General features: G+C 41.8%; 1 protein-coding gene across 5 annotated transcripts in view; it reads right to left on the bottom strand.

Moving 5' to 3' along the window:
• Positions 1 to 943: 943 nt before the first annotated feature.
• Positions 944 to 12,524, bottom strand: part of TTC7A (tetratricopeptide repeat domain 7A) — a 290,642-nt gene continuing 279,061 nt past the window's right edge. For 4 of the 5 annotated variants that reach the window (XM_042476228.1, XM_042476210.1, XM_042476256.1 and 1 more), the window contains one exon: positions 944 to 3,986. In XM_042476228.1, the coding sequence (XP_042332162.1) occupies positions 3,765 to 3,986 (222 nt within the window). In that variant the 3' untranslated portion in view covers positions 944 to 3,764. The remainder of the gene's footprint in view (positions 3,987 to 12,524) is intronic. The other variant, XM_042476218.1, reaches the window with a different exon arrangement.

A 12,524-nucleotide genomic window follows, 5' to 3' on the forward strand; every position in this document is an offset into this window, starting at 1 on the left:
AGTGACCTGAAGCAGCTTTATTTTGGCTTGCCTGTATGGGCCCATCAAGTATTTTTATAGGCTTAATTCAGAGTCAGAGACTTGACATAGCCATTGATCCATATCTCTTTGCTTAATAGCTAAGTCAGTGCAACATATGATCCAACATTATGTTGTATGCTGTCCTGGTTGACAGAATTGGCTGCCAGGATGATGGCATGTCACAGATTGTGCTTAACATTGCACAATAAGAAGAGTTGGTTAGAGAATCAGGGGAGGTTCCGATCTACTGACAAGCCAATTTTGACATTACACAAAGGAGCAATCAGAGTTTCTTAGGCTTAGATGTTTCCCCATTCCCTTTCATTTATCAGTGGTAGCATTATGTCTAGCCAAGTCTCAAGTCCCACTGATTTAAATGGGAGAGATTTGAGTACGGATTTAACATTCACATGGTATTAACTGATAGCTATTGCTTTGTACCCATAATTGAAATATCTCCCACCAGTGCTTATGAGCTGGTCCTAGGATTGTATATACCAGCTACAAAGGTTTAGAATAGTGTACTATAGACAGTCTGCTGTTCTTGTGCTTGTGAATAGTCTGGCAGGACAGTGCAATTGTTGAAAACTAAGTTGGAAGTCAATGAGACTGGTAACAGAGACAATTCATGCAATGGAGCAGGGAAGACAGGCAGGGCACGGAAGAGCAGCCTGGAATGAAGATGTTATAAAGAGGAAGCTTTTTTTGCCAAAGGGATTGTCTGATGGAGGGACCTTTCTCCTCAATTCCAGCATTTCAGACAAGATGCTGTTAAAATAAATGGGGGGAACCCTCAGTCCCAGATTTTTGGATTACAACTCCCATAATCTATTAGTCATCTTAGTTGAGGCTTCTGGGAACTGAAGTCCAAAACTTCCCGCTTTGTGCCAAATGAAGAAAAACAGCACCAAGAAGAGATCAGTAAACCCCAAACATTATTTTATTAGAACCATCACTCCCTCTGTTTGAAACATTCAGAAGCAAGTGTTTAATTATATTCCACTGGGTGGGAGCATTATTGACCTCAAGAGTATCATCTGTTTACAATGAATTTACTCCATTAAATTATGTGAATAAAGTTGGGAAGTGGAATATTTTTTTAAATGTCAACAAATGTTGTCTCTGGCTTAACATCAAGCTAAGAAGGTATTTGGCAATGAGCCCTACTCAAACTGCCAAGCAAAAGCTTGACAAAGGCTAAGATCAGGAGATGTACATGAATCATGCAGCAACACCTCCATAGTTACATCTCCTGAACCTCCAAATCCAACTTGTAAGCAGCATAACCCCTTCAACATGGCCCCTTCTGTATTGTTAGAGAGCAGGGAATCAGCAGGGTACCTCCAATTATTTTCCTGTAGTTAGATGTGCTGCACCAGGCATCCACAGGTACCCTGTGAGTACTCAAGAGGTCCTTGCAAATGATGTCCTTCCAGCATGTCAAACTAAAGGCAAAAGATGGATGTGGCCCCACTGATTCCTTTGCTTTTCTAACAACATTGTTACCCGGGCTGCTCCATATAAATTTTGGTATAAATGATAGCTCTTAATGACCCCTAGATGAATTCTGGTAGTCTGTCTGCCATTAAGAGCAAATTGTGAGGACATGTACACCACCCCTGAGGGGACACCGTCATTACCATTTCTAGATAGTCTAGGGAGTCGCATAAGAGGATTATCATAGGTCCAGGAAGAGCAAATGTTTGCCTTCCCTGAGGCTCTTACCCCCTATCCGGGTCTGTTGTCCGAGCAGCTTAAGACCACTAAGACAATCAGACAGGGACATCCAGGTGAAAAGAAAGTAATTAAACACCTTTGCCAGAGGCAAGATTTTTGCCCTATAAAAAGCCCTGACTTTTGCTAGTCAGCGCGCCATTTGAAAGGTCTCTATACTCCACATCAGTCAGACCTCTGCTTTGGACGCCAGCATTTCTGCTCAAACCCACGTTGCAGAGCAGAATTGTCTCATCACCACGCATCTCATTCGATTCCCAGAGGGAGTCTACATTCTGGTACGTATCACCCTAGTGAAGCCTGAAATTCTATTCCATGCTAATCTCTGATTTTCCTGAGCCTTGTATGAGTGTGTGTGTGCAAGCGCATTGAATGTGTTTCCCCCTATTTCAATAAATTGAACATCTAGTTATTATATCTGTCTCAGCTCCATTTATTGGCATTTCCTGGTCTTCTCCGTATACACAACGGGAGGAGATTCTGCAGGGCTGTCGTAGCAGGCCCCCTCTTGCACTACTGAGCTAATAACAATAATAATAAAATTCCCCTAATCAGATCCTTGGCTACAACATGGAAATGACCATGTTGGGGAAGAGAGGGTGCACTGCTTACAAGGCAAGTTGGGAGGGGATTTTGGTCACTGTGTGGTCAGAACAGAATTCCAACCTCTAAAATGACCCCAAAAGTGAGTCTGACTTATGCATCACAATTCAGCAACAGGATGCCAGCCAAATATTTTATTCTCCAAACCAAATCTTCAGAAGTCATTTTCAGATCTCGTGCAGACATTTTTTGCAGGCTAAGCTATTAAGAGTATTAGAGTACCATAATGCATTCTTAGAGGAAGACATCTTGACCATTCAAAGGAATAGCTGTGTTAATATGGATCAGCAGGCAAAGGGATCTTGTAGCCCTTTCAGACTAATTGAGAGAGAAAGAAGTTGGTAGCATAAGCTTTCGTAGACTAGCTCTGCTTCCTCAGATGCAATGTGTTTATCATTGTCAGTGATGCAACAGGCATTATTATTGCTATCATCATCATCATCACCACCACCACCACCACCACCATCATCATCATTCACACGCTACCTTTATCCCCAAATTGGGACTCAATAATACCAAAAATGTGCACAACCACATTGCAAGCTAGGCTTGTGAAAGTTAAAGCACACTGAGCTTTAATTCAACCCATTCAACCAAATACTTTGACTAGGGATGTAACAAAGAATACTTGCTAATATTTTCATCTTTGATGAAATACCAAGGTGGGAAATTGTCATGCACTATGAGAATCTTCACAATTTGGGACTTTTTATGAAAAATTCATTTCTCCACAGTGTATTGTGTACAAAATCCTTGAGTGTGTGTAAAACTATTATTCTTATTGAAAAAATATTTTTTGTGTAGAAGGTATAATTTTGTGTGTAAAAATCCTTCCCTCACCAAATAATAATAATAATAATAATAATAATAATATCAATGTTTTCCCCCACATGTGCATTTTTATGAAGTCACAAAATGCAAAAATCCTCAGCAAATACTCAAAAATCTTATCATCTCATTAAGTGGGTAGAAAACTTAGCAAACATATACATCCCTAACTTTGATTAGCCAAGTGCTAGGTAAAGTTCCCACACTCACCACCAAATATTTGCAAACGCAGTCAGGCAGCAATGCTAGAATAGTCCCTCCTAGACTGCCATCCATTTCTGGTGGCCTATGTACAGAGACACATTGTAAAGGTAGGTCACACCACTGCAAATTACAGGAACCCCAGCAGGTAGGGAAAAATCACATTTGCCTGGTGGTAATCTCTCTTGAAGTCTGTGTGCCAGTAAAATGGAATATCCCTGAAACTGAACCTCTTTCTTTAACAAACATCTCTGAATTATGGGCAACAAATGAATCATGTCTATATATTTATTGCACTGTAAACTGATTGCTTATCTCATGGGTATGCTATTGGAACTATCACCATAGAATGCACATCTGTGATGTTAAAATTATCATCACAGTTCCCTGGGAATAACTGTAAATGGGATGACAGGGCTGCTGGATTCAAGGTCCAGTGCAGTCAGGAAGCACTCAACAGCAGCTTCGTTCTTTCCCTGAGCTTGAAGTACTTCTCCGAGGCTGTTCCAGGCTTTGTGGCTGGTGCTCTGTACCTGGACTGCATCCTGCAGAACCTTCTGAGCCAAGTCTCTTCGCCCAAGCCTGTTCAGTACCAGTCCCTGCCAAGGAGAAGGAACCCAGTGTTAGAATACAGTAAAAGTACGTCATTCAGTAATGTACTTGGTAACCACACAGGAGCAGTGGCCACAGCAGGGGAGCAGGGGAGACTCTGGGAATTGTAGTACAAAAAATAAACTTTCTAAGGTCTTGATAGAAGACCTTAGTTGGAGTCCTGGTCTATGGATTTCAGTATTAATCTACTACCCTTACCCTATCAAAGATAAAGTGTGATGTTAGAGATATTCAGAATACCTGTATATTTAAACATAAGGAACTTATTCACCAACTACAGGGGGAAAATACTTTTGAGTTTCCCTAATGAGTTCCAGTTTTTCATTCTTTCATTTCAACAGTCTCTATTCTCAACAATGTAACACAAACCTAAGTTCTGGGATGGAATGACCAGGGAAGAAGAAGGAAATAGTCGCCACTATTATTATTGCCTCAGATCCTATATCACAGAGACATAGTATAAAAAATGCAAGTAAAACTACACCACCTCTCTCTTCTCTCTGTAAACTGACTTTTTGCATGCTGCCTACCTCCAACATGACCATGTAAAGGCTGGTGGAAAGCAGGAGACCTCTGGCTACTTCCTATAACTAGATACATAATGGTGCAGGTTATAACCTACACATCCCTCTACAGCTCTGGTCCAAGTCATCTGAATGACCATATTCTCCCCTAGGAGCATGCCTATGCCTTGAAATTATCTTTAGAGGGCCTTTTGCCTGATGGAAACATAGAGCCTTTTTGGTGCCTCCTCCCAAGTTCTAGAACTCCCCTCCTAGAGATTGGTACCCCTGGTATCCTTTGATGGGCAGGTGAAGGCATTTTTGTTTTGGTAGGCCTTTGAGGGCTGACTGCTCATGGAAAAATGCCTTTCATGTGCTGTGTTTATATTTCTTGTTCTTCTTTTAATGGCCTGTTTTAACTGCTTTTAATTTTATTGCTAGTTTAATTATCTTTTAAAATGTTGTACAATGTACGTTTTTAGCTGTATTATCTGTTTTAACCTTTGTAAGCTATCTTGAATCACAGGTGGGGGGGGGGGGAAGGTGGGATATAATCCTCCTTCTCTTCCTCTCCCAGGACCTTCTGGGGGGGTCTTGCAAAGCTACTAAAGAATGTTGTCATCATTATGTGCCCACTAGGACATAGCTAGATGCTTCTAAGACACCCCCTCTCCTGGTCACTATATGATTCTATTGGGAGCAGGCAGCATGGGAAAGTAGGGTTTATGTGTGGATTTGGTCATTGCATGTGGGACACAGAGAATTCTGACTTCCCCTACAACCAAAAAAGTGAGTTATGAAGGCACACGTTGGATTTATGCCTGCGTAAGAACCAAGTGTGGTGGAGTGGTTTGAGCCTTGGACTGTGACTCTGGAGAGCAGGGTTTGAATCTCTGCTCAGCCATGAAAACTCACTGAGTGACCTTGGACAAGTCACAGCATCTCAGGTCCAGCGGATGGCAATGGCTAACCCCTCTGAAGAAACATGCCAAGAAAACCCTGTGATAGGTTTGCCTTAGGGTTGGAAATGACTTGGAGGCAAAATGACACATAACAATTCACTAACAGACTGCCAGCTATTATTTTAATATTTAATTTGTACATAACAATACAGGAACTGGATCAAATCACAAATTTATCTAGTCCAATGTGTAACAGTGATCTCCTGAAAGGCTCTTGGGCACTTGCAACCATGGAAAGTGCAATGGTGAGTCATCTTATTTTGATACTGAATAGCATACTCTCTCTCTTAACACAGAATAACAACAATTACAGTCTTGATTTATTTTAACCTGTCAATGGAGGAGTGGACAAATGAGGCCCTCCAGATATTGTTGGGTTCTAGTTCTCATTAGCCCCAGCAGCATGGCCAAGTGGTCAGGGTCAATGAAAATTGCATCCTCCCTTCCCCGTTGCTCCAAATAATGATAATTACATAAAGTCATACTCTCTTTTTCTCTCTTTTTGGTAATGAATGTGGCCACCTTCAGTTCCACTGTTTCTCTCAGCCTCAAATCTTTCAGGATAGACTGCAGAGTTAAGAGTGACTTGCTGGTGAACCAGTATCTCTTTGGCTCTTGAGACTTTCACTCAAAAGAAAGAATTATAATTCCATTGGTGTGATTAAGGCATCACTAGTAGATATTAGGAGCCAGTGTGGTACAGTGGGCCCTTGGTGTCCATGGGGGCTTGGTTCCAGGACCCCTGCGGATAACAAAATCCGTGGATACTCAAGTCCCATTATATATGATAGAAGGCGTAAATGGTGTCCCTTATATAAAATGGCAAAAACAAGGTTTTGGAATTTAATTTTTAAAAAATATTTTCAAGCTGTGGATGCTTGCATCTGTGGATGCAGAATCCATGAATATGGCAGGCTGACTGTATAGTGGTCTGAGTGTTGGACTATGACCCTGGAGACCAGGATCTGATTTCCCATTCAGCCATGGAAATCCACTCAGCAAGTCACACACTCTCAGCCCCAGAAAACCCCAAGATAGGTTCACCTTGGGGCTGCCATAAGTCAGAAATGGCTTGAAGGCACATAACAACCAAGTAGATATTAACTGGTGGTGAAAGCCATGACATGAAGTGTTCCATAGAGGCAGACAAATTGCCCAACACTCCACCTACAGTAAGCAAATTGTAATCGAATTGCAACCAAAGCTGTTTGGAAATGATAGGAGTGTAGTTCCACTGATCTGGAAGATGACAGGTTGAGGCAGGCTAGCCTATTCAGTGGGGAGGGATGATCTGAAGGGAGAGAGACAGCAAAACAAAATGCCAACAACCTCATGCATCTCCAAACTGGGTCACAGAATTATAGCCTCAGGAAACCTTTTATTTTTAAAGTTCTTTAAAAAACAGTTCTGTATTTTTGACTCCCTGAAGCTGGCATGACATATAGCAGTGAACACTTTGTTTTTCTGGAGAATCCACCCTTGAGAACTGCTGTGCTCCTGCAGAATGTTATACATCCTCATGGAGTCTTGCAAGCAGTAAACAATGCCTTCATGTTGTTGCCACGTAAAGTCCATCTGGGATCTGCCCACAGCGCAAAATGGAAATTGGGGGTGATGCATGGGAGGGGAGGATATGGCGAACAGAGAAAGTTGGGCATTTGTACATCCTCCTGCAAAAGGGCAATTTGCATTTTTAGCTGGGCACTTCTTTTTTCGGTAGGTTTCCTTGTGAAAATCATTTCTCAGTTTCCATAGAAACTCCTCTTGTTGAGGTGCATGAATAATTTCATAAAATCAGCAGAGATCTAGAGAAGATTACCAATTAGTACACTTTCCTTCTTTTAAAAAAGGAGATAATTAACTGCATCACCCGGCTGTTATTCAAGGCAAATATGAAACTGCTTTTCTGCCTTGTTGTTATAAATGAACTCTATTTATTTTCCTTCTATTAGTGTAAAGTCACTGGAAGGCAAAGTCATTTAGGACATCACAAGAACACTGGAAACTGCTTAATAATGAACCACTCCACTGGTCCATCTAGACCAGTATTGTTGACACAGATTGGCAAGGGGTCTCCAGAGGATTCGGACAAGGTTCTTTCCCAGTGTATAGAAAAGTCCTGCCCCAAGATCTTTGAAAGGTCCTACTCTGCTGTGTTATTATGACATGGAGGTAAACCCTGGGTTCTTGCAGGATATAGCAGCAGAAGGTAAACTCTGGTAGTTTCTGTCTTGTCTGTTCCACATAAGGCTAAGAGTAATGTTCTGGAGGTGGACTGAGCACCAGTCTAACTAAGTATAGAGACGCTTATCCCTAGAAGGATGGCCAGTAGGTGACAAAATTGTCCACAGTATCTATGTGCAAAATGACATCATATTGTGCACCTTAGCTCTCTGCAGTCCTCTTTCACCTCTATAATAATGGTAGTGCAATAGAGATTATGGAGGCAAGGATACTAAAAATTACATCTTTTTTTAAAACTTGATTATCAGAATGATGTTAAAACATCAAGAATAACGCAGAATAAGACAGAATGGAAGAGTTGTGATTTGCACTGGAGGAGAAACTGCCCGCACTGATGAAACCAGGATATTCAAGATATAGTTACTGAACATTCAAAATGTGTAAGAAGAATTTCTTATCCTGGCTTGGCCATGTAAACCCACTGGGTGACCGTGGGCAAGTCACGCTCTCTCAGCCTCAGAGGATGGCCATTGCAAACCCCCTTTGAAGAAACTTGCCTAGAAAACTCCATGAGAGAGGTTGCCATAAGTCAGAAATGACTTGAAGACACACAACAATATCAAGGGTTTCTTATAAAACTCAAGATATATTTTGAACTCTCTCTCGCTCTCACTCTCTTTTAGAAAATGCCCCTGTAAGTGTTAAAAATTGAAGGGTCTTCATAAACATTGTCAAAACAAGCATTGTAAGCTAAATCCAATCACTAGTCCCAAACTGAGTAGGCCCATTGAATCAATAGGATTTGTATAAGTGTTGACTTTCCAGTCAGCAAGTGATTCAATGAGTCTGTTCTAGTTGGGAGAAGCAATTGAATTTTGGCCACGAAATACAACACTAATGAAAATACAATTGTGGTCTGAATTCCTTTATTTGACAGGTACCTTACCTGGCAGGTACCTGCCTTATTTGGCAGATATTTGTTTCTGTCTGTCCATCATTCTCCTCACTTACAGACCCTGAAACTTGAAGATAAGAGAAAGTAGAACTCTGCAGCAATTGCAGAGAGCAGGGACTATTTGGTTATCACCTCAGCCTGTAGTAGCTTGCAAGATGTCAGTCATTTAATCTTGCATTCTCCACTCGAAGCAAGGCAGGTCGTGTGACATGCTAGATCTATAGCCTTTGAAGGTCTATTATAAAAAATACATGAAACAATAAAACATCAAGCGGTTTGCCTGCCAGAGGACTCAGCAGGTACCTGCCAAGTGCAATGAATCAAGCAGCACACAGCTTAATGTGTTACTTTAAAATGGTGAGAGCCAAGTCCCAATGGAAGAAGACGCTTTGCTCTTCAAGACTGCCTTGAGCTTAAACTTGGGAAATCTGACTAGCTATGCATGTATTGAGGAAAATACAAGATGGCAGTCAAGCACTGCTTCATACATTGCATGCAGTAAACAACATCTTTACTACCAACTTTACATTGGAGGAGGAGTTGCAGCCAATCCTGAAACCCTTTTGTAATGCACACTGCAGGGGTGCCTACAGGCCTGGTTGAAGTTCCAGCTTGCCAATATCTTTCTATAACTGTGGTGCCCAGAATTGGAAATAATATTCCTGGTCTGACCTCACCTGTGTCCAGGTTTGAGCACCACAGTTCAAGAAGGATATTGACAAGAGGAGATGTGTCTGAAGGCAGGCAACTAAAATCATCGAGGCCTAGAGGAACAGCCTAGGGAGCTGGGGATGCTCGGCTTGAAGAAAACAAGACTGGGGGCCTATACAGACAGGCCAAAGTAAAGCTGCTTTGAGTCACTTTGGAGGTATGCTGTTTAAATTATGCACGTGTCCTATGAGTCCGGAAGCCATACCAAAGCCACACTCCAGTCCCTAGGATTGGAGTGTGGCTTTGGTGTGGCTTCTGGACTCTTAGGACGCATGCATCATTTAAACAGCATACCTCCAAAGTGACCCGAAGCAGCTTTATTTTGGTCTGTCTGTACAGGGCCTGAGAGATGACAGAATAACTATCTTTAACTATCTGAAGAGAGATAGAAAATGGAGCAAGCTTGTTTCCTGCTGCTCCAAAGACTAGAATACCAACCAGTGGATTCAAATTGCAAGAAAAACTATTACACCTACGTATTAGGAAGAATGTCTTGACTGTAAGACCTGTTCAACAGTGGAATAGTCTGCTTCAGAGGATGGTAGAGTATCCTTCTTTGGAGGTCTTTAAACCAAAGGTGGACAACAATTTTTTTGGAGTGCTCCCTTCTAACTCTACGGTTCTTTGAGACTATAAATGAATAGTGGTCCAACTCTGAATAAGGCAGCATTAAATGGTAAGCCAGTAAAGTCTCCTCCTCTTCCCGTTGGACATCTTGTGGAAGCCTATGCCCTAAACTACATAGTGGGCTGTGGCAGTGCTTTGTACCTCATTGGCCTTCTTCTTTGAAATATTAAATGTGCTCTTGTGGAAGAAGGTTGACGCTGAAAAGTGACAGTGGAAAAAACATAGGCTTGATCACGAAAGCAAAATTAGTTGGTAAGCTGCCCAAGGAAGAGCAGCATTCTTCAAGTCAAGATGTCCATCCCTAGGTCCAGTTATTTTGGCACCTGAGTCAAAAGATCTCAGAAGGTCCTCTCCTGGACTCGTGATATTAAGTGGAACGTAAGGCGGGGATTCGTTCAATGAGCTATGTGAGCTGCATGCTGCGGTGCATTCAAAATTCATAGACCTCCACTAGTCCACAGACCTTCATTATGAACAGTACTGGACTAATAAAAGATGCCTTCAAATGAAAGATTGTCCTCTGACAGATCCTTCAATACTATCCTCTATAGAGCACAAAGAACCATAGAGTTGGAAGAATTGAGGTAGAACCACCCTCCTACCATATAGGATTCCACAGATTCTATTCAGGAATCTGTATCACTCCTGAGAAACTTCTATTTAAAACTACTATTCAAAAATCCCCAGTGAAGGAAAGCCCATCACCTTCTGGGGTTACCTCTTCCACTGTCAAACAGCTCTTACCCTCAGGAAATTCTTCCTAATGTTTAGATATAAATCTCTTTTCCTGAAATTTGAATCCATGGATTCAAACTACAGGAAAAGAGTTTCCATCTAAACACTAGGTAACAGCAGTTCAGCCATGGAGGTTTTTAAACAGAGTCTGGATGGCCATCTGTCAGGAGGGCTTTGATTGTGTATTCCTGCACAGCAGAGGGTTGGACTGGATGGCCCTTGTGGTCTCTTCTGATTCTAATATCAGCCCTCTATACACCCCCATTCCCACCCATAACTGTCCCCATGTGGACAGGAGATATACAATGACAATTTGATAGTGAAAGTAAGCATTTCTTAACTGGGAAACAATGGGAGTAACAAGACTAGAAGATCTAAGGACTGGCCAAAATGGACTGAAGGGAGAAAATAAAGAAGCAAGAGAAACGATAGAAAACGCTATAAGAAATAGCACTTGCTATCTTCTTATTAGCCCTGTCTTGCCCTCTGACACAATTTTCTAGCAAGAAGGACTTTTAGGAAAAATACTGAGAACTTTCCCCAGACCTCCCCTCCTCCCATCAAAGGAATCTGCTATCTGAGGCACAATGGCTATACTTCCCACCCCTTTCCCTCATTCCTGCTCTCTCTCTTTCATTTCACCAAATGTTAACAAAACCATTGCTAACATGTTTGAAGCTTAAATGTGATAAAACATTTATTGACATAAAAGGCAGCCCCTTAGGCAACCTTTCGGAAACAGGGAAGTTCTGATCTCTTCCCAGGGAACCTCAAACTTGAGAGCTAAAATTGGGGGCAAGAGAGAGATTTAAAAAAAGAGGAATTTCTTTCTTTCTTTTCTGGCCTGCTGAATCTCCTCAAAGCAGAACAACAGGCTGCGTGGAACACTTTGCAAACATTCCCGCTTTTGCAGAGACCTAAATGGAAACAAAGCGGTAAGCAATATAGAACAGAATAGCATGCCTTGTGCTCAGGTTTAAAATAGACCAAGCACAATGCTCTGTTTGTGGTTTTTCTCTTCTTCCGAAGGCAAAGCTGGAGCAATGTGGGCCACACAGCAAATGTTGCCATAGCACAGCTACACGGAGGACTGCAACAGTGGTTGTGTCAGGCTGTCTTTCTCTCCTCCTCAGACCTGTCCCTTGAGCTCTACAGAACTATTTTCTGATTGTTTGTTTTTAAAAACCACATTGAGGAGCTGCCCTCTTGCATATTCAGGACTCCTGGTTCTGGGAGAAATAAGACTAAAGATATCCCTAGGAAGGCTGGCTAGCTGACAAGCAAGTAAGCAGTATGGTAGCACTACTTTATAAATGTTTGTGTTTCCTTTCCCTATGTAGCTGGCATGTTCATCCCTTTACTGGCTTGTGGTTTGTCCAAACAGTTTCTAACATTTCACAGATGAAAATCAGGATGTGTCTGGCCAAGCAACATCAGAGTATGGTAAAGATGGCAAAAGTTATTAATGAGGGGGAACAAACAAGTTTGGAGAGGCTACAAAACACAAAAGCAGTTTGCTTTTGCCTGAGCCAACTGGGAAAGGAAAGAGTCCATTCCGTCCTGTTGATCCTTATTTGAGTGCAAACTACTTTTGCAGTTTTTACAGTCTGAACTCACTTTACAGCAACTGAAGTAAACTTAGGAGAAAGGGGGAAGGTGGAAGGAGGAGAGAAAAACTGGGACATTTTAAAAGCAGCTGAAAAACTGGAACAGGAGAGGTTTAATTGGGACTCTCCTTGACAAATCAGGACAGTTGGGAGTGTATGCAATTTTGCTCACTTCCTTCATATCCTTCTCTTCTTTCATTGGTCTAGAATCCTTTGCATGAGAGGGGAACAGGCCAGGCCA

Source organism: Sceloporus undulatus, chromosome 1 (assembly GCF_019175285.1).
Source record: "Sceloporus undulatus isolate JIND9_A2432 ecotype Alabama chromosome 1, SceUnd_v1.1, whole genome shotgun sequence".
In the NCBI taxonomy this organism is placed as follows: domain Eukaryota; kingdom Metazoa; phylum Chordata; class Lepidosauria; order Squamata; family Phrynosomatidae; genus Sceloporus; species Sceloporus undulatus.